Source organism: Ictalurus punctatus, chromosome 22 (genome assembly GCF_001660625.3).
Source record: "Ictalurus punctatus breed USDA103 chromosome 22, Coco_2.0, whole genome shotgun sequence".
Taxonomy (NCBI): Eukaryota; Metazoa; Chordata; class Actinopteri; order Siluriformes; family Ictaluridae; genus Ictalurus; species Ictalurus punctatus.
Window position 1 is genome coordinate 8547189 of NC_030437.2, and position 25203 is coordinate 8572391.

Sequence of the window (25203 nt, forward strand, 5' to 3'; positions counted from 1 at the left end):
TGAAACAGGCGCAGTCACATAATCCATCAGGAGCCCCCCTCCCCATCCCACCTCCGATTATTTACATTAAAGGCAGACAAATGGAGCGTGCCAGGCGAGCAGCGCTGCAATGCAGTCCCTGTCACAGGCTGGCATGCTCAGTACAGAGTCTGCATACCCAATCAGATGTGCCAACACGGCATCAGACAGATACTCCTCCGATAAGAGCCAGATGAGGGGATAAAAACGCAAAGCAGGTGCAGACTCAGCCTCCAAACTGCTTCTGCCTTCATGTCTCTACCTAAAAATGACAAAGAGCAGGCTTTTTGACAAAGTGTTAAGACTGTGAAATTGTCATTATTCGTGAGACGGAAAGCTGAACCACTGCAGTGTGAGGCAGACTATATGGAGCAGCACTAGGGTGGTAAAGCAGCATCACTCAGCACAGTAGATGTGAAAGTGGAGGGAGGGAGGGGGGGTTCTGAAGCCCTGCCTTTGACTCACTGCCTTTTAAGGCTAAGACGCCAATGGAGCATGAGTCAGCACTATTTAAGAGAAACATAAAAACGTCAGGAACATGCTGGCTGCGTGTCTAATATTAGAGGGAAAGCTTTATATCAATGATGTCTGTCAGACATATGCCCTTGTAAGTGCAGCAAGAGCTGAGCTCACCTGACTGTCTGGTCTTCTGAAAAACTGTGAAACTGTGTCACAACCCCCTCCCACTCCAAATCAGACCAAATCTTACCATGTTTCAACATAAGCTGAACAATTTCCTTCATATACTTTATATTCACTTCATTCAAAATGTTACTTTCTGCATGTTTCACTCATTGAAGTGAGTGCAAAGACAGTCATCAAACTTTTTTTTTTGTTTTTTAATTATTATGAATCAATAATTCTCACTTTAAGGCAAATCTCTGCATCAATGATTTAGTGATTCAGGTTATCCCAGAGTGCTGAACACAACCATCTACTTGTTCTTGAAGAGAGAGTGCCGATATCAACAGCTATTAAGCTGACAGGCAGGATGCTAGAAAAAGAGAGACTGCATGGTTACACGTATGATGTCCCTAGTGAAAAGAGACTGCAGTCTGAGCTGTGGAGGGGAAAGCGGTGCCTCCATACTGCCTCCTGGAGGAAATAGGAAGCAATGTTTGCTCTTTTTTTTTTTTTTTTTTTTTGCCAACTTAGTGATTCTCTCATTTGATTTTGTGAGTTTTTAGATTATTTTAGAGACAGCATTTTTTAAAGGGACCTAAAAACAAATCTATTGACTTTTGTTGAAGACTTTAGCTACAGTGGCGCTTCAAAGTTTGTGAACCCTTTAGAATTTTCTATATTTTTGCGTACATATGACCTAAAATCATCAGATTTTCACACAAGTCCTAAAAGTAGACAAAGAGAACCCAATTAAACAAATGAGACAAAAATATTATACGTGGTCATGTATTTGTTAAGGAAAATGATCCAATATTACATATTTGTGAGTGGCAAAAGTATATGAACCTCTAGGATTAGCATTTGATTTGAAGATGAAATTAGAATCAGGTGTTTTCAATCATTGAGATGACAATCAGGTGTGAGTGAGCCCCCTGTTTTATTTAAAGAACAGGGATTTATCAAAGTTTGATCTTATAAAGTGTATCATGGCATGGACAAAGGAGATTTCTGAGGACCTCAGAAAAAGAGTTGTTTATGCACATCAGGCTGGAAAAGGTTACAAAACCATCTCTAAAGAGTTTGGACTCCACCAATCCACAGTCAGACAGATTGTGTACATATGGAGGAAATTCAAAACCATTGTTACCCTCCCCACGTGTAATAGTCCGTGAGGAGCACAAATGACCTTTCATCTTCACAAATGAACCCAGGGTAATTCTAAGCAACTAAAGGCCTTTCTCACATAGGCTAATGCTAATTAGCCAGTGGTGTGCATGACAGGTTTGCAAGGAGAAAGCCACTGCAGTTTGCTAAAGATCACATGGACAAGCCAAACGGCTGTTGGATTTTTTTTTTAGATGGATGAGACCCAAATAGAACTTTGTTGTTTAAACGAGAAGTGTTATGTTTGGAGAAAGGAAAACACATTCAAAAGGAAAATGTCAAGACATCTGTCCATGACAATCACAAGATAAGGACCCTAAGTACACATTTCATTCTACCAAAGAATGGTTAAAGAAGAATAAAGTTAATATTTTGGAATGGCCAAGTCAAAGTCCTGACCTTAATCCAATCGAAGTGTTGTGGAAGCAAGCAGTTCAATGAGGAAACCCAGCAACATCCCAGAGTTGAAGCTATTCTGTACTGAGGAACGGGCTAAAATTCCTCCAAGCCGATGTGCAGGACTGATCAACAGTTACCGGAAACGTTTAGATGCAGTTATTGCTGCACAAGGGGGTCACACCAGATATAATAAATAAATGACCATGTATAATATTTTTGTCTCATTTGTATAATTGGGTTCTCTTTATCTACTTTTTGGACTGGAAAATCTGATGATGTTTTGGGTCATATTTATGCAGAAATGTAGAAAATTCTACTTCAAACTTTCAATCATTCAAGCACCACTGTATATTTTAAAATAACATCCTCCATTTTTCCTCTGATAAACCATACACACACAGATATACACGGTGTGCATAATTATAAGGCAAATGGCATTTCCGAAATTAATTTGATTGGTGAACAAATACAGACGTCTCAGTTGACCTAAATGTTTATTTCACATCGAAATAGAATGTTTAACAAAGAAAAAATTAGATTAATCTTTCTCAGAGAAAATTATAAGCATGAACAATTAATAGGTAACTACATTTCAAATACTTTTTTCACTTACCTGTTTTTTCTTCAGTCTTAAAATATTATTTAATAAATAATGAACATAAAATAACATTTAACAATTAAGAAACTATTCAAAACTATTCAGAGATGAACATGTTCAGTGATGAACATTATTTTCAATAACCTCCATGAGCCATTGCATACATTGAATCTGTCAGTTTCTTTATCTTTTCATGATCTGTTTTAGCTGAGGTAGCCACCACATCCTCCCAAATGCTGTTCAAAGAGGTGAATTGTCTTCCCTCACTGTAAATCTCATGCTTGAAAATGGCTCAGAAGATCTCAGTAGAATTTAAGTCAAGTGAGGATGGGTCTACAGTGCATAATACTGTGAAAAGATTCAGGGTATCCGGAGAAATCTCATTGGATAAAGGTCAAGGCCGGAAACCACTGTTGAATGTGCGTGACCTTTGAGCCCTCAGGAGCCATTGCCTGATAAATCATCATGCTACTGTGATAAATATAACCACATGGGCTTGGGAGTATTTCAGAAAACTGTTGTCACTTAACAGTGTCCGCTGCTGCATCAAGAAATGAAACCTGAAACCCTATTATGCAACAAGGAAACCACACATAAACTCTATGCAGAAACACTGCCGAGTTCTCTGGGCCCGAGCTCATCTCAGATGGACTGACAGCCAGTGGAAACATGTGCTGTGGTCAGATGAGTCCACATTTCAGCTTGTTTTTGGGAAATATGGACGTCGAGTTCTCTGTGCCAAAGATGAAAAAGACCAACCATTATCAGCAAAAGGTGCAAAAGCCAGCATCTGTGATGATAAGGGGGTGCATCAGTGCCCGCGCCACGGGTCACTTGCATATGTGTGAAGGTACCATTGACACGGAACCATACACTGGGATTTTAGAGAGACATATGCTGCCATCAAGGCAATGTCTTTTCCCAGGAAGCCCATGGTTATTTCAGCAGGACAATGCCAGGCCTCATTCTGCATGTGCTATAACACTATGGCTTTGTAGACACAGAGTGCATGTGCTTGACTGGCCTGCAAGCAGTCCAGATCTGTCTTCTATTGAAAATGTATGCCACATCATAAAGAGGAGAATCAGACAATGGCAATCAAGGACTGTTAAGTAGCTGAAGTCTTGTATCAAGCAAGAATGGGCAAATTTCCATTTGCAAAACTGTAACAATTAGTATTCTGTTCTTAAACAATTAAAAAGTGTAATTAAAAGTAAGGGTGATATAATACAGTGGTAAACATGCCTCTGTCCCAACAATTTTTTTAGTATGTTGCAGGCATTGAATTCTAATTTTGTTTATATTAACAAAATACAAGTAAGTTGATCGGTGAAAACACTGCAAATCTTTTCTTAGTACTTTGTCAGTTAAATAAATGCTCAAGAGAATTAACAAATCACAGCTTTTTGTTTTTATTGCATTTTAGAAAATATCCCAACTTTTATGGAAATGTGTTTTGTACCTTGATACATGCAATGGACCATTTTCCTGCATAAAGATCATGGCCTCCTTGAATGTTGCTGACTCCTTCCAGTACCACTGCTTGAAGAAAGTATCTTTTACATACTGCCAGTAGGTTTGGGAGCTGAATTTCAGTCCATCTTTAACCTGAAAAGGTCCAACTAACTCATTATTAATGATACCAGCCCACAGCAGTACCCCTCCTCCACCTCACTGGTGCCTTACTCAAACTGGTTCTCTGTGCCCATTAGTGATCCACCCATGGGCCTTCCCATCTGGTCCATCTAGAGTCACTCTCATTTCATCTGTCCATAAAACCTTTGAGAAATCGGTGTTCAGGTATTTCTTGGCCCAGTCATGATACTTCAGCTTGTGAGTCTTGTTCAGTGGTGGTCATGTTTTAGCCTTAGCCATCTCTCTGATCACTTGACACCTTGTATTTCTGGGCACTTTTCAGAAGGTTTCAGTTCTGTAATATTGTGGCACTGGAGAGTAATGGGTTCTGGGTAATCTCACGTTTTTATTCTTCTTAAGTAATTTGCAGTCAACTAACTCCTTTTCGTCTCCACACGTTTTTGAGTTTTTCCCCCCCGCAAGTCTGTTGAGTATCCATAACAAAGTGCTTGACTGTCACGCCTCGATAACTTTGCAATCTTCAGTTTTCTGCATGCTCTGATAGGCATTTTACATTTTTTGACGTTTCAGTAAGTTAAATCTCTTTTTGGCCAATTTTCCTGAATTAGAGAAGCTGCCTAATAATTATGCACAACTTATATACGGTGTTAATCACTTTAAGTCACACCCTCCCTTATTAAACAATTTAACTTCTCCTGAAAATAAGTTATACCCTGTTAGCATTCAGGTTTATATGGTTAAGAGTTGGGTCATATGCATAGAAATAACGATCAGATCATAATACTGACTTGCCTAATAATTATGCATGCAGTGTAAAATACATAAAATTGCTTAAATTAAAATTTATTCAGTTCAATTAAATTTTATGTATATAGTGCTTTTACAAATGGACATTATCACACAGCAGCATTACAGAAATCTGAATATAAAATTTAAATAAGAATTGTACATTTATCCCCAACAAGCAAGACTGAGGTGACAGTGGCACAGGAAAACTCCGAGATGACAAGAGGACGAAACCTTAGACTCTACCCACGCTCATCTGGGTGACACCAAATAGTGTGATGACAAATAATTTCTCTTCTGTAACTGTATTCTATAGAACCGAATAGTGATAATTGTGCTGAAAGGAACTTGAGTATGAAAATCATTAGAGTTGTAACTTTATAGTATCAAACAAGTTTTCAGCTGTTCAGTGTTGGAGGCTTGAGTGTGAACTGTTTTTAGCAATTGCAGTCTTTAGGCTATGCAAGAAAGAACATCTAAAACCACCTTTAAGGTGTGCGTGTGGCACCGTCCACAGTAATCTCATGGTGATGTTTAGAGTTGGGACACGAAGGTTAAACTCAACTGTAGCATTTATATGAGAAATCCAAACATCTCAGTAATAAATCAGAAAATCATGAATGGTGCCAATAAACACATTTTATTTTTCAAACAAATTACAATATGATAAAAAATTCTGCAATTCCACAACTGCAACTACACAACAATGTATACATGACTCCAAAAATACTCTTCACATAAAAATACTCCATACTTAAAACTACAGAAAATAAAACAGTGTAATTTTGTAGCAGCTGAAAAGGCCACTTTTCTGTGTACCTATGAACATGGGAGAGGTTTGTTTACATACTCTCATGACACAGAAGCAGTCATTTAATAAGGCTAATTCATCAAAACAAGCACACCGAATTACATAACTGCTTTAACAGGTTTAAAAAACAGTTCACATTTAATGCAGTTAAATAAATGGGAAAGCTCATCAAATGCTGAAAATGGAAACATGAGTGGAACTAAAATGGTCCTTTATTTACACACAATTCCTACACAAAGATCATCCTGACAAAAAACACTGTCTGTAGTGCACATGGCTATTAAAGACTTCAGGTTACCTGATAAAATGGCTTTAGATCCTGAAGCTTCTAAACACAAAATTAAAACCTATGATCTGATATTAAAGCTGTGATAATCCTTTGTTATGTACTCAATTCACAATATTCTTCCAATGATTTAAAAAAATCCAGCTGAAATAGTCCTGATTCAACAGTCAAGATAGGAATATAATAGGAATTGCTTATCATCATAGTAGATGCATTAAGACAGTCAATTTCCATATCAATAATTTAAGCATGCTTTCAGTGAGATACCACAACATAATTTCACAGTAGCTGACAAACTGAGTTAGTAAAATAGGTTCAACATCGCACTGTTTTGGTTTTAGAGCACTAGATGGAATTTTGGGCACAGAAATAAAAATCAGCAGTACTGAACTGCATCAAAAAAAGGCTACAATCATGTGAGCCTGAGGAAATACTGCTCAATGCACTGATGTACAATACATGACTAATATAACAAGCTACAAGGTAAAAAAGTTCAGTAAATGGTCCAGTGCACTGGCACGCAACTCAGAATCCCATCACAGAACACTATGTGAACTGAATTAATGATGAGGTCCTATAAAGACCATTAACAAAGAGGCCAAAGGTTCACAGTACAGACTACCTTATAAAACACATATAAGAGTTAAACGCAACAAAACATCTGTCATTTCTATCCAGTTTAAATGCAGGTCATTAGAAGGCAGTGATTTAAAGGGTGTCAGCTTCGCTGCTAACCCTCAATGATGGGGTAAACAATTCAACAATATGCATTTAGGGGCATACTCTGCTTCATCATAATGTCTATAAATAACTGTTATACATACTATTTCCATAAAAATAGACTTCTTAGTCCTCGGTACTCTTTTGATTAAAATATTTGTAAAACAGTTTTGACCTTTTAAAACATCACCTCTGCTTGTATTAGGAGTGACAAAAACATCCACTTAGAGTTTAACCTTACAAGTAGGTCAGATACATGATCTTAATTTCTATGAAATTCATAAATCAGCCTCGCCATTAGGACATTAGTCTCAACACAGCAAAAAAATACAATAACCAAATAAATTAAAAAAAAATTAATTATTAAAAAATCCTTCAACCCCCTAGCAGGAGTTTCCTATATTACACTGAAGTCTCTCCCAAGAGTTTCTGAACGTGGCATTTGACTGCTATACATGCAGTCTGTGGTTTTTGATTTTCCACCTTTTGGAGCGAACACGGAAGAAGAAGAACATGAGCATGAGAAAGACGCAAGAGAATGCGTACAACAGCACACACAGACTCATGTCCACACCAGAGAAGCCCAGACCCAAGAATGGGAGATTAGGCTCCTTTTGGATGCCTCCAGTTCCACTTTCATCAGTTTGCTTCATGTGTTTTGGAATACCTTCAGGAGATGGCTTCAACCCTTTAATTATAACACTAGATGGGGTTGATATGGCTTTGTTAGCTGCAACTGCACCTGCTTCTGGATGGATATCACTGGTGTACTTGGGGGAGATATTGGCAGCACTATAATGTTTTTTGAGGAAAGCAAGGACCATATCTTCATTCCACACATGTAGCCCATCTTGCTCTTCATGGCATGTTGGACAGAGGTCAGGAGTGGGCCATTGTGTTTTTGGAAACATGGGGTCTTCACTCATTGACCCTATATAGAATGAAAACAATTGCTTTGTATTATTGAACAACAATATGACAATTCTTAGAAACTTAGCATTGCAAATCCACCAATCCATATTCCATGTCTGCAGCTTACCTGCTAGCCTGGCATTAACCTGGTTATGTTTCCTCCATAACCAGAGCACTGCTTCATCCAAAGACTTCACCTGGCTCATGGATTCCTGTGCCATCTCCTCAAAGTGTTTTCCACACTCACGGCAGCCGAAGAACATGCCAATGTACTGTCTCATTGTTTGTAGCACGGCCAATGGATCATCCTCCAGTGCTAAGAGAGTCAAAGTTACAAAGCAGGAAAATCTCAGTAGGAACATAACCAGAGCACAAGTTCATATAAACATCTCGAGCAGATCCATCCATAAAAAATTAACTAGATTCAATCTTAAAAAAGGAAACTGTTCATTTACAACCCATATGCTTCATCTGAGTACTTAATATCAAATAAAGGCTTTTCAGCCACTTAATTGAGGAAAGCTGAAAGCGCTTGGCTCTACATACCGGTGTTGGCAAGCGCGTCTGGCCGGCTGGCAGCCTGCACAGTGAGCACGTGAAAGAGGGTCCAAAGGGAGCAGGGGTATCCTCGGAGTGCCACACTGCTGCCCTGGCAGCCTAGCCATTGCACACGCTCAGTCAGGTGTAGTCCGGAGATCTGGCACAGTGCAACAAATACCAAACCAGTTATAATCGTTTAGCAAAATTTCTGCGGACTACATTTCTGGTGCAGGCCATTTCTGAAACATAAGGCCGTTTTCACACATTTTCCCCAAAGCCAAGTTTTTTCTACGCTGATGGTATGCTATGTTTGGTAGTGTATGAAAGCTGTTTTTAACCCGGATGCAGTCCAGGAGACCAATCTCTGCTACTCCTCAAACAGTGGTCTGGGGTTTGCTTTAAGTGAAGTGTAGAGAACACCATGTGTCACAGTTAATTAATGAATAGTTAATTACTTAATTCTTGATTGTAGTTTGATAATGCTGGACAAAGAATTCAATCTGCTATATGTATACATACATAGATACATACATACATACATACATCACATGTATATATTAGGGATGCAACAAAATTTTGGCCAAAAGAGAAAAAAGGCCAAAAATGCCCCGCCTCTCACTGCTCAGCGCTCAGATTTCACTCACACTCCATCGCAACATCACTAGAGCCGCGAATTAAAGAAAATTACTTTGACTCTGAGAGGAAAAACAGGGTGCACAGGAAATGATAAAAGAGCTGGAGGTGATGAATGCCTCTGCTGAAGGATCGACGAGCAGCACAGAGCAACGCGTTCCAACGGGTGCGTACAAATGATGACGTGCAAACTTCCTCACTTTCTGACATGTTTGAGGAGATTCTACATCCATCCCCAATCCACAGCAGTGCCACAACAAGCACAGCTACGCTTTCCATCGCTTGTCCGGATTGCACACAGGCATGTATCTGCCCCAAGCATCAGCACAGAGAGTGAGAGATTATTCAATGCAGCGCCTCATGTTCTTGATGAGAGGAGGAACTGTCTCTCCTGCCAGAAAGCTGAGCAACTTTTGTTCTTGAAGAGAAACCTACCACTTTTGCTTAAATAGAAAGCAATCCAATTTACTATGTGTATAACAATTACATTAAAATTCGTGTAGCCCTGCAAAACTTTGTTCTCGACTTGAGGCTACATCTGTTTACACTTTGAGGTTGGTTTTAGTTCTATTGTTGTAGTTTTGCACAATAATCTTTAATTAATGTGGAAATACGTTTACATAAACAGAATAGAGACCTACTTCATTACTTGACTGCTGTTTTGCATATCATAATAGTTTTCTAGAACTTTACATTATTTGGATAATTGGATAAAAAAAAATCTGTTAAATTTGATTGTTACAGAACTGAATGAAGAATAATATACTTTATATAGTTTTTGTTTTGGTGTGTTTATTTTGAAAGTGTGATCATTTTACTGGTTTGTAGTTTTTAAATTCAGATTCATTATATTCATGAAGTGAATTAAAAAGTCTAATATTAATACAATTATACAAAAAAATCTATATTAAAATGTGTTTTTAAAAAAATATATTTTTTAGTTTTCAGCCAATGGCATCGTGAATTTTCCAGAATTGTCCGTATACACACGCGCGCGCACGTGCGTGCGTGTGCAACAATTATTGGCACCGCTATGAATTCATATGAGAAAAATATATTTGAAGTATATTCCCATTGATATTTTACTTCTTTTTTTTTTAGTACACCGGGGTTTCACAGGACCATAAATATGAGGTAAAACATAGGCCAAATTCCCTTAGTCAATATAGCTGTGATGTGCACCAAAAAGTTGTTGAGCTTCACAAAATGGGAAGTGGCTATAAGAAAATAGCACAAGCATTGAAGATGCCCATTTCCACCATCAGGGCAATAGTTAATAAGTTCCAGTCAACTGGAAATGTTATGAATCATCCTGGAATTTGACATGTGTCTATATTGTCTCAACGCACTGTGAAGAGGATGGTTCGAGTGGCCAAAAAAATCGCAGTTGGAGTATTGCAGAAGTTCATTGTGTCTTCGGGTCAGAAAGTCTCCAAAACTACAATCCAAAGTCACCTACATCACCACAAGTTGTTTGGAGGCATTTCAAGAAAAAAGCCTCTACTCTCATCCAAAAACAAACTCAAGCGTCTTTAGTTTGCCAGACACTACTGGAACTTCAAATGGGATTGAGTTCCATAGTCAGAGGAAACCAAAATAGAGCTTTTTGGTAATAAACACCAGAGGTGGTTTTGGCACACACAGAGTTGTGTATTAAACGGTTAAATATGGTGGTGGTTCTTTAATATTTTGTGTCTGTTTTTCTGCCAGAGCAGAACATGGACATTTTGTTAGTCAATGATGGCATGTATCCTATCAAATATAACGGATATTAAATGAAAACCTGACTGCATCTGCCAGAAAGCTTAGAATTGGCCATGGCTGGATCTTCCAGCAGGACAATGATCCAAAACATGCATCAAAATCAACACAAAAAAGGTTATTATACCTGTTATTGTGTGTGAATATATATATATATATATATATATATATATATATATATATATATATATATATATATATATATATATATATATATATATATATTATATATATATATATATATATATATATATTATATATATATATATATATATATATATACATACACCTGTTATTGTGTGTGAAAATCCCAGGAATTCAGCAGTTTATAAAATACTCAAACCAGCCCATCTGGCACCAACAACCATGCCTCAGTTAATGCCACAGAGATCATTCTCCTTCACCATTCTGATGTTTCACGTGAACATTAACTATAGCTCTTGACCTGTCTGTATCTGCATGATTTTATGCATTGGGCTATATATACACAGTGGGGGAAATAAGTATTGAACGAGTCAACATTTTTGTTTTCAGTAAATATATTTCCAATGAGGCTATTCACATCAAATTTTCACCAGAGTTTGGTATTAACTCCACACATATAAAGAAATCATTAAAAACATTAAGTCCATAAATGAAGTTATGTGTAATAAAGTGGAATGACACAGGAAAAAATTATTGAACACGCTAACTGAAATTTATTTAATACTTAGTATTGAAGTCTTTGTTCATAATGACAGCTTCAAGACACTTCCTGGCTTCAGTATTCAGGTGTGATTTTGGTTCATATTTTGGCTAAACATTGTCTTTAAATCTTGTTCAATTGGATTAAAGGCAGGTGGATTAAAGTGATCGTTCCTTCAATTATATGAAGTCTACCAGTACCACACGATGAAAAACAGCCCCACACCATGACGCTTCCACCTCCAGATATCAATGTTGGTATAGTGTTTTTAGGCGGAAAAGCCTTTTTATAGACCATCAATCTAACCCAGCTGATATTAATTTGCAGTTAGGAGGTATAATTACTTATGGATTTCAGCTTGTTCTTTGTCTTACCTTGCCTTGGAGAACTGCCTTTTCTAAGCGTGTTCAATACTTTGTTCCCCCGTGTCATTCTGCTTTATTACACATAACTTCATTTATGGACTTAAATATTGTGAATTCTTTATATTTGTGGATTTCTTGAGTTAATACTGATGTCTGGTGAAAATTTCATGTGAATAGCCTCATTGGAAATATATTTACTGAAATTTTTTTTGACGTGTTCAATACTTATTTCTTACACTGTATATAAGCAAACAGCTTCAACTTAGGAAGCTTTCATATATGCAGCATTTAGTCTGGTTGAATCATGGTGAGGATTTCCCCTTGGTGTTGTTCGTCTGGATAGGTGAAAACACACCAATAACACTTGTATGTGGACCAAAACAACCATTCTGAGAGCGTCTAATCTAGGTGATCTTGGTCTGTCTGCAAGTCAACTTTAGCATGGTCTAACCGCAGTGAGAAAATTATTTTGCCCTAAATCAACCCAAATGGAGGACTGTATTTTGGGTTGCAGAAAGCAATTTTTTGTAGTTGTGAGCTATTAAACTGAGCCGTGAGGCACAAGCTGAGCTGTAGCACTACAGGAATGCCAAGTATTCTAAGTATTTGGACCAGCTAACAAAATATATTGAAATAAATGCTAGTATTTCAGAGCAAGGTCTGTATTCAGGTGATTTTTGTCATTTTTATGTAAACATGGCAACAGTTTATTTTCTGGTTGTTGTTTTTTTGCCTTTAATTATTTGCAGTGTCAAACCAATCAAAAATCAAATAGTAAGCAATCCAAAAGTCTTTGTAAAGACATAAAAACTGGCCCAGAATTGATCCTGGGTACAGCCTCAAATATATGGGCTAAGCATGAAAATGGCCTAAATCATAACTAGGTTTTTGTTTTAATAATCAGTAATGCATTGTGTAGGCAGCTAAAGATTCAGTAATAATTGTTGGGCAGAAACTGAACTCACACTGGACTAAAAACTCTGTGCTATTCTATTTTTTTATTTTTCAAATCCGAGTTCAGGTTGGTGGGGTAAAAGTGTGCCAATGTTGAGTCTCACCCTCATCTTGTTGTTGGCCAGGTCCAAAATGGCTTCATAAGGAATTTTCTCCAGTGGTAAACTGACCAGCCATTCCAGTAGTGTCTCTAGAAGTTTAACCACAGATTGGCGTCCAGGAAACAGCTAAGATCAGAGGTACAAGATGTTGGGAGTCATGTCAGTAGAGCTCACAATGGACAATAATTACAAGGCTGTATGTTAATGTGTCCTACCTTAGCCACTACTGTGACAAAGTCTTTAAAGGTTTTCAGCTCCACTCCCTCTAAGGTCTTGTGAGTTGCCAGCTCCACTCTCAATAGGTAATGTAAGCCAGACTCCAGGTCTACCATGTACACTTTAGACCTAAAAGAAAAACCCCAAACAATTCGGTTATTGATAATTCTGAGTTAGGATCCAGCTCACAATTCTGAGCTTATTTCAACTGTTTAACTGACTATCTTTTAAATTAAACAATGAATTTGAAATGTCTATTAGTTCAAAATGTAATCTGTAACAACTATTCTACTTAATCTAGGACATAAGGTTTTGTTCAATGCCCTAATCACCATACACAGGTGTCTAGGTCAGCGGTCGCAAAACAATGTCATTCTTAAAGTGGGCTGCACTTGTAAAAAGGTTAAGAACCACTGGTCTAGGTGAATAATAAACTCACAAGTGAGAGTTTTTGTTAAGTTGCTCAAATGTCTGGTAGTTTATCATACAACATGGTTGTTTTCACAGGAAGAGGCCATTTAATGATGGTCAACATGGTGCTACAACTTTGAAACAGTGTTTATTATAGTTTTGCATGACATACTGAGAGTACAATTTCTTGTCATGTCTTGTCACTTGGGTGGTACTCTTAAGGGGACCTCTTTTGTGACTTTAGCATATATGCGTCACCTGGGAATTGAAGGTAGCGTACCTTTGGAACTCAGTTCTCAAAGTAAGTAATAAGCCTAAGACCCGAACATGAATGATCGATGATTAGTTCATGCCTATAAATAAGACTCATTAATTTAAAGTGATCATGTTTTTTTTCTTAGCTGCAGTTCACTTTACCACTTTTGACTAGCAACATGGTGTGAGATACATCGGTTTAGAACTTGAAGTGAAGCGAATGAACATATACATCTCTGTACATTCATCTTTAAAACCTTTCTGACTTTTTTACGAGCCATATCATCACTTCTGACTCCCTGGTCAGAAAATGTAAGTAAATGAAATGAAAAATCCATGATAATTCTTCCCTTTCAGACTTACTGTTTCTAGCTTTGTAACTACTATCTGTTCTGATGAACTGCTATCAGCTAAATGATTTGCATAAATGTAATGCAATAGAGGATCTGCTACAGAAGCTGCATTCATGTTAACAAAACTCTCTGAACTATCCCCCCCCACCCCACTTTGCTGGGTTTGTATTTGGACTGTGGCCCACCAGTTTGCAACCCCAGTCTTAGAAGATTTCCTTTGGTGATACTCATGGGCCTACCAGTTTGCATTTAAATTATGAAGGATTTTTTAAGTCCAGCATCAAAAGCATTTATGTAGAGAACCAAACTTACTTGTCAAAGTCTCTGTACAGCTCACTTGTGCTCTGGTCTTTAAAAGCTGCCGGTTCAGGCTGCTGGACTGAGGGGGAATGTTTCCGGTGAACTCCAGGTAGTAGTTTGAGGAAGGAGGAAAAGAAAAAACGTATTTTCTTCTGCCTGTGACCATAAGGAGAAATTTGAGTTGACAGGAGTAATGTATAATTCTTACTGTATTAAATCGAAGTATCGCTTATTATTCAGTTCATCTTAGTAATTTAATATTTACTTAGTAAACACACTGCTACTTTCTACAGCTACATTAATGCTAGCTTACTGCATGTAATGCACAGACCACTACAGGAAAGCTGGACACTTAGTCTGGAGGCAGGTGAATGACTTACACATCCATGCCTGCATGTGTCCCATTGGGGTAGAAGAGGTAGGCAGCAGGGGCAGTGGTGATGCCAAGCTTTTCCAGAAGGACCTTTTCTGAATTGAGGACCCTCTTCACTACCACACCTTCATATGGCATAAGGTCCAATATTACCTATACAAAGGGAAAACAATATTTTTGCACTATATCTAGAAGAGTAGATATGAAGAATTGGGGTATGAAATTGAAGTCTAGGCCTTCAGTGCAACTGCAATAGTTAAAACTGTGTAGGTCACACTGTATGGCCTTACTGAGCAACTACTTTATATATAAAATCAGAACATGTGTCCAAATAGTCACTAACAAAAAACAATCCACATGACCACAGACATTGCACAACAACCAGATGGCTGATTTTCAATGTTAAATCAGGCTAGTTCAAACCTGTAAGTTCTCTGTAAACAACTTGCTGATAGTGAATACAAAAGTTCAGTATTAGTTGGCCCATCCACTAACTCCTAACATAATTAAAGGTGATGAAATTGCATATCAATTGCAGTGTTTCTGTGGGAAGAAGGGATAGATGCATTTTATAAATAGGAGGACGGGTGGATGGACTGATTATGATTAAGCACACTATTCTACAGTCTTATGCCGTTTTCAGTAATCTATTTGCATATCCCTACCACTGGAGTAACTCAAATACCACACTTCACAATCATGGTGACCAGAAAAGCTGCCCAGAAAGTACAATACATCAAACATTGAGGCAGACGAGCCATGGCAAAGGCAGAAGACCACACTGGCTTCCATCTTGTCAGCCAGAAACAAGAATCTGAGGCTACAGTTGGCACAGGGTCTCTGAAATTGCACGTTTGAAGACTGGAAAAAATGTATTCTGCTGCGACATGCAGATAGTATGATCAGAATTTGCCATCTAAAGCATGAATTCATGGACGCAACTGGTCTTGTGTCACCAGGTCAGGCTGGCAGTGGTGGTAGTATGGTACTTCAATGGCCTCCCCAGTTACCAGATGTGAATCCATTAGAGCACATTTAACATGTGGGGGTGTCCTGCCCAGTATTATCATGGTATTCCTAATAAAGTGGCCAGTGAGTGTATATACAGCTGCATATGTTGTGGATCTCCCATTCTACTACATCCCAAAAGTTTTGCAAATACTCAAAGCAGCCTACAATGAACCATGCCACAGTCATGAGTTACTAAGGTAACATTTTCCCCCCATTCTGATGTTTGATATGGATATAACTGAAGGTATTTCTGTAATTTGTTTACAGTCACTGATGTCAATAAAATTACGTTATTTGCATTACAAATTTACTGTAATGAAACCATAACTTGGCCTGGGCATTCAGGACTGTAGCCGCTAAGATTTTTTTCCTTTAGCCCCAAATAATTATCCACTTAGAGCGGTTTGTCACTACATAACTGAACATCTGTAAAAGAAGACGGCAGTGTTTTAATTTTATATCTTCAGTAAACGGAGGCGAGACCAATCAGACAGGGTTTACAGGAAAATATGTGGAAATACTTGTGTCTTATTAGCTGACAGCTCTCAATTCAGCCAAATGCTAACTCACACAGTCAGTGAGAGGAAAAATGGATATACAGCGATACTGTTTTTTTTTTTTTTTAAACCAGTAAAGGGGTTGGAACTGAAACAGTAACATCCCATGCTTAGCAGGAAAGGTGAGTTCAAGTTTATGTGGACATGATATGAGCAGAGCATAAGGAAAAATAATGTACTTTGCATAGCACTGTAGCAGCTAAACCCATACAGTGATGGCTAGTTGGAAAAGTTTTATATTTTATCGGTGTGGTAGAATTAGACCCAAACTACAGCCTCTTGAAAAGAAAGACAGAAAGAAAAGAAAGTCAGACACTGAACGGAATGGCCAAGTAAGTACCAAAAGATGTGAAGGCATGATGGAGACAAGAGAGTTAAATCTATTAGCCTGAAACATATGTGGGCCTTGTTCACCATGCGAAAACTGAAGCCAGTTTTATCAATACTAGGAATTTCAAAATTCCTAAAACATAACACACCACATACAATCGGTGCCTAGAAATATGATAAAGATTGAGTATGAAAACACTTGCATAGTGCACTGCCTATTGATTGACTATGTACAAATACTGGACCTCATTTATTAATCTTTTAGTAAGGTTGTGTGTGAGATTGTTTGCGTAAGAAAAACAATTTTCTGGAATTACAGGATTTTTATGAATATAAGAATTCCTGTACAAGTGTTCCTATGATTGATTCATGAATAAATCTGTTTGTATCCAGCTTGATAAATGATGCCCATTTTTATCAGCACCAGCTACAGTATCCATCATATCCCCTGGCTCTGTCCACACCCTAAATCATGTGGTTATGAACACACACACACAAAAAAAAGGTATGCTGTAATAAATGCATCACACTTCCTTTCCAGCTACAGTGAAAGAGAAGCTTGTGGTGCTGCAGGGGCTGATGGACAGAACTGAAAGTCATTTAAGATGTGCAAACAAGATGATGCTCTAGTCCAATGACCAACAGTCTCCTACCAAGTAGATAATATGGATCTTGTAATAAATGTCTGTCATATTGTTTGTCTTTTATATATGAAATACATTACTGAGTACCACATTTTGCTTTCTGCAAACACCACCCAAAAAAAACGGAGTCATCCATTCATTTAGGTAGGTTGCAGTGATGCCAAATCCCAACCTGAGCCTGAGAGAACCCTCGCAATAGAGGTTCCTTGCTCCCCTTATATAATAATCTCCACCCATCAAACAGATATTTAAAGTCTGACTGCAGTTGTGTGACTCAAAAGCACACATACTGTATAATGAACTGCACTAGTCATGCAAATGGCACAAGTCGGTAACAGAGCGCAACACGTGATTACTGCCGTTTGACTGGGAGAGCACAGGTAGCTTTGAAGATGAACAGAAGCGCTGCCCAGCAGACTATTTTGCATTGCTGGCCAGAGAGGGACAGTTATATTTATAAAAAAAAAAAAAAAAAAAAAAAAAAATTGTACTCAGTTGGAGGTAGGATAATATAGTGTAATCTAGCTAACGACACCACATATATTGTAGCTAACTAGCTAATTCATTGCAATTTAGCCACAACTATCAATACAACAAGTTAGCCTTGGGTTATATTAAAATCATAACAATAAACAAAATATATAAATGTAATCATTTACAGCATGCATTCATTTGGACTGTTATTATGCCCTGTGGAAGTTTGTTTTAATGAAACAATCATTTGATTATAAATGCTTGGGGATGATCGATAGATTAGACAGATACAGTAGCTGGATGGCTGGATAGATAGAAAGATAGATAAGCAGAGGGAAATTATGTAATGACACTGAATATAACAAAGCTGACTTTTTCCCCGATGTATTATTTATTTTAATTTTTTTTAAAAATATATATATATATATCAAGTAGCATACCCATTCACACTTCAATTCAACCCCACCAATGTTCAAATCAAATCTCCGCCTATTACATTTGTGGCAGATTCTTTGTCAGTGAAACACAATACAGAGATTCTATGTTAGTGAAACATAAAAGGTCCACAGTGCTATTATATGAGCATCTTTGAACAGATACCTCAGAGATTCATATGGGGTTGGGATGAGGATCCATTTAAACACCAGAAGGACAGATTAGTTCCCAAATTAGGGCTTGTGACACCATGTGAGGTCGCTTAATTTTTTCGCATCGTCATTCTGGAACATGTTTAGAACCCCTTAGTTTCAGTGAAGGGAACTTTTGGTGATGAAACAACCACGTACCTGATTGATGACACTCATCATTACAGATGCACGATTACATAAAACAATCTGATTCGCTGACGAGAACGACCATGTTAAGTTATATTACCATTTAATTAAACTACCATTATTGAGGAAGTCTGGAGGTTGTGACAGGAGGAGTTTTAACTCATGCTCTACTTGGTGATATATTAGTGAGGAGGACAATAAATGAATAACAATATATTTGATGTGCTTATTTATTTATTTATTCTTTACAATTTGTAGGCCAGCATAGAAGGGCTTGAGGGTTCACTGGCATTGTTTTTTAAATTTTATTTTCAGCTCAGGCTACAGTATACCATCTATAGTTGCAATTGTGTTTCATCATCTGATGGTAAGAAAAACTGACTGGTGTCACTGCACATACCTCTCTTCCAATGTACGATTCTTCATCCTCTATGATAACCGCAGTGTAGTGATCTGATTTCAATCCAATCAAAGACTGAATGTTCTCAGTCCTATAAACGGCAGCAAAACAACAACAGTGGATGACAGTCCCCTCATTACTGAATAACTTAAAATGGGCTAAATATTAACACTGCAGAGACAGGAGATGCAGTACGCCCTAACTATCAAAGAGCAAGTCAGCAATAGTCATGCACAGATGCTAACAGTGGGCTATTGAGCTAGACTTTATTTAATAATATTTCCATAATTCAGGATTGTACATTATATATGACTATATAAACATTTTAATGGAATTGTGATCAAAACATGACTTGAATTTAAATCCACTCTAAACTTAAACACTACTCCGCGCTTTTACAAACGTTAGTATAACAGACCTTTTTCCCCATTTGCACAGTAATGAAAGCCGCAATAAAAAAAAAATTAAAAAAAAGTTTTTATGTTAGACTCCACAAACCCGATAAGTGTCAGACTTCTTAAAGTCTCCTAAAGTATTTTATAAACTGGGTGGGATTATTTATTTATTTTTTAAAAGATTTAATCCCTTAGTGTGAATTAATTTATGTGGAGAGACCGTTAAATTATGAAAATTGCCACATTCTTTTAAAAATGTTTTTCCAAGAGGAGCTGAAAATGAAAATTCTGTGTTAGTAGTCATGACACATGAAAGGAAAGCATTATGGTACAATAAATCATAAATATGTACTATATTGTAATATATCGATTATGTTTCAATATGCAAATGTAGGCCATCCAATGCAAGTGACCAGGAGAAAAGGTGGAGCTGTGAAAGGTAGTTCAATTTCCTATATTCACAGAAGTTGAAATTCATGATGAGTAAACATGCAGATGCTTCTTTGACTTCTTTTTTTTCCCTGTAGGCTAATCTCATTTTTATAGATCTGAAACGTATTTAAAACGAACCAATTCCAGACAACTGGAGGAGCTTTTTTCCCCCTAACACACTTCATTTAGCTTGTCTTCGTTAATTACTCCTTACTCCTCTTCCTTACAGCGCCTGCCTCAGGTTTACCATATGGTCGCTGAATGCAAAGCAACTGAACACCAACGTTCTGCAATGCCAAATTATCTGCTCCAGTTTCGGTTTCAACTGGCTGTCAGACACCTTGAAACTAAGTTATATAATTCAGCTAACTAATGTTAAGGCTTTTGTTAATGCATAGTTGTGACATCTAGTTAACTTAGCTATTAAGCATGGAAAAAAACAACCCTGCAATAAGTACCTGATACAGATTATAGCTATTCACGTCCAACAAGTGTGAACCGGTCACAGAACACAGAAGCACCTACATTAGGACTCGCTTAGCGTTGCTCCACAGACACACCTTAAGTCGATGTTATAACTGATCTTAAGGAAGTACATTTTTGTAGTGGACACCCTATTGTGTTGCACCTCAAACTGCATACTAAATATTACGCCTAAAAAATATATAATACATATACGGTATACTAACATACTAATTGTACAGTAGTATGCTGTGTGGGATTTTGCCCAAGTATTCTCAATTACCGAGTACCTGAGCACACCCTTTCACCTTCAAGAACTTGTCTTTTCTTGTCTTTAACGTACAGAACAAACTAGACCCTTAGTCGTTGGATAGCTAGCTGAAATATAATCTTGGGTTGATGGGAAATGGGTTGCTCTTCTGTAATCTCAAAGCGTGTTGTGTACAGCAGACCACAGGGCAAATTTCCTAAAGGCTTCTATGACTGACAGACACGAAACTATCCACAAACACTAGCTAGATAGCTAAAATACATGGCAGAACTGTGCTCCGTGATAGAGATCTGTGCTCTCTGTATTTTGTGTCGGAGGAGTCTGAATACAGAGAAACACAAACATCTCACATTAGCTGCCAGTCGCTGACTGTATGCGTGTCGAGATTTCTCAAGTCAACACTGCAACCTGCTGAAGAGGAATGCTTTGTTCTAGCAGATTTCGCAGCTTTTAATCAGATACACAAATGGTTACACAGACAATTATGTGAACAATTCACACGCATAACTATACAAAGTTTTACAAAAGCTATACAACATTGGTCATATGTACCAGTTTTCAGGTACATACATTACTTGGCATCTGTAGTTTTGCTCAGTGGTATTTGAAAACTTCTACTAGATGGCAAATTTCAATTGGTGTCTCACTTTCTCTGCTTTCCACCAGCAGAAGAAACATCTCTAAATCTCCAGGTATTTTTTATTTTTGCCCCATGTGCATGTGAACAGACCTGGCAGGTTCCAGGGAAGGACAGCCAGCAGGCCAGTTTTGCCTCGTGTGGTTTTGGATGAAGTTTACCATCAGCTGTCTTACTGTCTGAATCTCTCGATCTGCTCCTAACGGCAGGCAAAACAAATCAGAGCTCAATCAACAAGAAATAAATAAATCTAACATAAATTAAATGTAAAAAATCTGGAATTACTAGCAAGTGTGAATCAGGCTCACCTCGATACGTCTTTCCAATGTCAAAGGTAGTACTATGTGCTTTGAAGTACTGGGGAAGAAAATACTATTTATTCTTAATACAGTGAGGACAAGAAGAAATAAGTGATCTTAACTACAACAAGGTTCTATGTTATCGCAGATTTGTGGCTTCATTTAAAAAAAATAAATAAATAAAATTACACACATCCTTTATCAAGGTTAATTATTAAATTACGATGTATACCCGAAATGTAGGATAGAAGTGGATGCTGAATTCTTTGCAAATGTCAAAATTCTTCTCATGTGCACAGTCCAGAACTCCAATACGGATGGCCTGAGTCCAGTCTGTAGTGAAAGGAAATACAGAGTTAGACCAATTCACACAACAGTAGACAAAGTGTGCTATATATAATTATCACCTCCACATGCCAAAGTACACACCACATCTCCACCTGTTAATAGCCCTTAGTTAATCATAATGTGTGTTGTGTGCACATATGCAATTATAATATAATTATCATTGTTATTATATAATTACCATAGCTGGAGTTTTGCATTCCAGACACACTATTATTTAAATTTTGTTTTGCTGTACTGTGACAGCTTGGGAATAGCTGAAGTCCTAAATGATAAAATACGTATTCCATTTCCTGCACCATCTGTAACCACAGATAGCAATACTGAGCCTATGTAGAGCTTAACATATGAAAACAATCAATTAAATCAAAGCATAAAAGAAGCAAATGGGAATAGGACACCACGAGTCTCCTGGAACAACCCCAGAGAGAAACCCCCTTCCCCAGATCTGCTGAATTATTCTTCACCTGCAGGAGGGGCTCAGTCTGTTTTGGGTCATGTGGGGGAATGCACGCCAGGGTCAACACAGCACAATGAGATCCTCCAACCCCTATTGTAAAGGGAACAGCTGGTAGGCAGCCACTCACGAGCCACCAGACCGACAGCTTGTGCCAACAAAACCAGACTTAATGCATTCAACAGAACAAATGTTTGGGTTCCATCAGTCGCCTGAAATATCAAAACTATTCCTTCTTACTGACATTTCAACTCTCTCTGTCTCTTAAATATGATGTCAGGTGGTGGGTTTGTGAATCATGGGTTTAGGGTCTTAATGTCCCATGAGAGAATAATTGCTTATGGAAAGAAGCAAGAATTAGGACAAATCTGGATCGAGTTAAATTTTATTTATACAGCACTTTTAACACGGACAGTGACTTAAAAATCAACAACGTTAAAGAAATGCAGATGTAGATTTAGATCCCTAATGAGGAAGCCAGTGGCGGCAATGGGAAGTAAAATGGCCCACAGATGACGTGAGGAAGAGAAACCTTAAGTGGAACCAGACTCAAAAGAGAACCCATCCTCTGGGTTCTGGGTGACACCGGATAGTGGGATTATAAATTCAGTATGAGTATATTGTGAATAGGAACCCCTGAATAAGCACAGGAAAGTCTTTCTGAACACAGAAGCAGCTCTAATGTACAAATCTACCACTGAAGCAAGCTTTAAACCCTTCACTCTCAACACATTGCCTACTTTTAGTAACTTGTAGACATGGTGCTAATAGATTAATCCACTTTTGATGTGTTAAACTAGAGACCTTTAGAGCATCGTGACCCACCGCTGCACTGAACAAGAGATGATTTCTGAGGGTGGCCGTGGTACATGATACAATCTGACTTTGCATTTTAGACAGTCTAATTTGCATGGAGCGTGAGACTGTTAATTCAATTTCTCATCCAAGGACAGCACTCAGAGTGTCTGATGGCACACTTTCTCCTTTCTGATTTCTCCAAGCTGTTTGTAGAACCAGTTATCCAAATAATCAGGTCAATGCCTGTCAATTAAACAGGTAAACAAAGGGAGGAGTGAGTTTTGAATGGCGTGTCATTCATGGCTGGAAGGCAAGTTTCAAATCCAGGTTTCACTTTGGTTTCTGGAGTAACAGATGCTATCTCTGGCATGTTCAGGACTCAAAAAGTCACTATAACTTTGAATATACCAGATCAGACATCTGATAATAATTCACTGCAATCCTGAATTTAGAAGAAGCGAAGATTAATAAACTTGACCAAATTAACGAATTATAATTATAAGCAGGACATCAGTGAAGAGAGCAAAAACCCAGCAGCTGTGTGAACAGCTGTACAAACAGGGGCTTAATCACCTGAACAGGTGCACACAGGTGCTGAATATTATTATTAGTAGTAGTAGTAGTAGTAATGATGATGATGATAATAATAATAATAATAATAATAATAATAATAATAGCCACGCTGTTGTGACACTACGACACGGCAATCATTTCTTCAACATGCCATCGACAAAACAGAAAATACGCAGTTTAAGACAGGAATAAGGAACAGTTAGCTCTTTAGTGTCAGATAACCGTCTATGAATTATAAACATGTATTTCCTTGTAAGTTCATGGTCTGACTAGAAGCTAGCTCGTTAGCTTTACCTTACTTTTCGTAGGCAAACTAGCGGAAGCTACGTGCGGAATGAAATTTAACCATGGCTAAGCATTTAGCTCAAGCGGAGCTCCAGCTAGACAATCTGTAACTTATCTGGTCTCCCTCCTACCTTTCACGTCTCCTGCTAGCGCCTTCCATGTGGGTGAATACTGGATGCAGTGTCCGCACCACGACGAGTAAAACTGAACCAGCCAGGCTGTGGAAGAGTTGGACAAGGTTTGCTTCAGAGTATCACCGGTTAAAATGTCCAGCGGGTCTTGTTCAGTATATAACCGACCAGCTTGGCCATGCTGAAGTATGGCCATCAAAATAATAGTTTGCAAGCAATGCGGCACTGCCATTCTAAATGAATAAACAGACATTTAAGCCGAGGCTGAGCAATGTCACTACATTAGCTGCTGTTCTTCTACGTTCAAGGCAAGCAGCTACCTTAGTGGGAAACAGTCAGGGTGTATTCGAGGGCATTAATATGGCGTTGATTCTGCGCAGGGCCTCTGCTTCCAGCCTGCGTTCGTTTGGCGCATCTTCGGGAAAGGTGGTATAAATAATTCAATATCCTTGTTCAGTGTGTACTGCACGACACAGTTGTTGAATACTTTAAAATAAGTTAAAAATATTTGCAGTTCAATCTGTATTTTTTTTTTTTGCATAAACATTACGATCAAAAAGTAGTAAAATATTTTAAAGGCTTTACTTGACCAGGATTGTGCTGAATCTGAAAACTATCCCAGGTTCCCAGGGTCACTGGATGTGAGATGGGAATACAGGGCATCAGGGACGATCACATTCATACATTTGTTCACACCTATAGCCAATTTAGCATAGCCAGTTTTCTGAGTGGCATGTTTTAGGAGCGGAAGCCTGGAAATCCACATGTACACGGGGAGAAAATAAACAGAAACTCCACACAGACAATAGGCTATAACCTGAGTTCAAAATTAAGCTGGGGACACTGGAGCTGTGAGGAGGCAAGGATACCCGCTGTGCCACACTTTATTTTGTCCAGGGTTGGGGTGGAGTTGGATCTCATGAGCGCCGTGCATGAGGTGGGGACGCACACTGGATGGGAGGACACTCTATTGCAGGGCACCATGAGCACACATTGCACATTCATTCACACCTAGTGGCAATGTAGAGAAGCCAATCTATAAGCTGTCATGTTTTTTGGAGAAGAAAC

At 38.1% G+C, this 25203-nt stretch overlaps 1 protein-coding gene across 1 annotated transcript; it reads right to left on the reverse strand.

Moving 5' to 3' along the window:
* Positions 1-5804: 5804 nt before the first annotated feature.
* On the reverse strand, positions 5805-24478 carry qsox2 (quiescin Q6 sulfhydryl oxidase 2). Its single transcript, XM_017452275.3, has 12 exons — positions 24136-24478; positions 21779-21879; positions 21556-21604; positions 21341-21446; positions 19051-19141; positions 14869-15014; positions 14501-14644; positions 13169-13298; positions 12957-13079; positions 8461-8611; positions 8042-8230; positions 5805-7933 (listed from the first exon to the last, which is right to left on the reverse strand). Exons 1-12 carry the CDS (start codon positions 24386-24388, stop codon positions 7452-7454), a joined length of 1965 nt encoding a protein of 654 aa, XP_017307764.1. The 5' UTR covers positions 24389-24478; the 3' UTR covers positions 5805-7451.
* Positions 24479-25203: the final 725 nt, after the last annotated feature.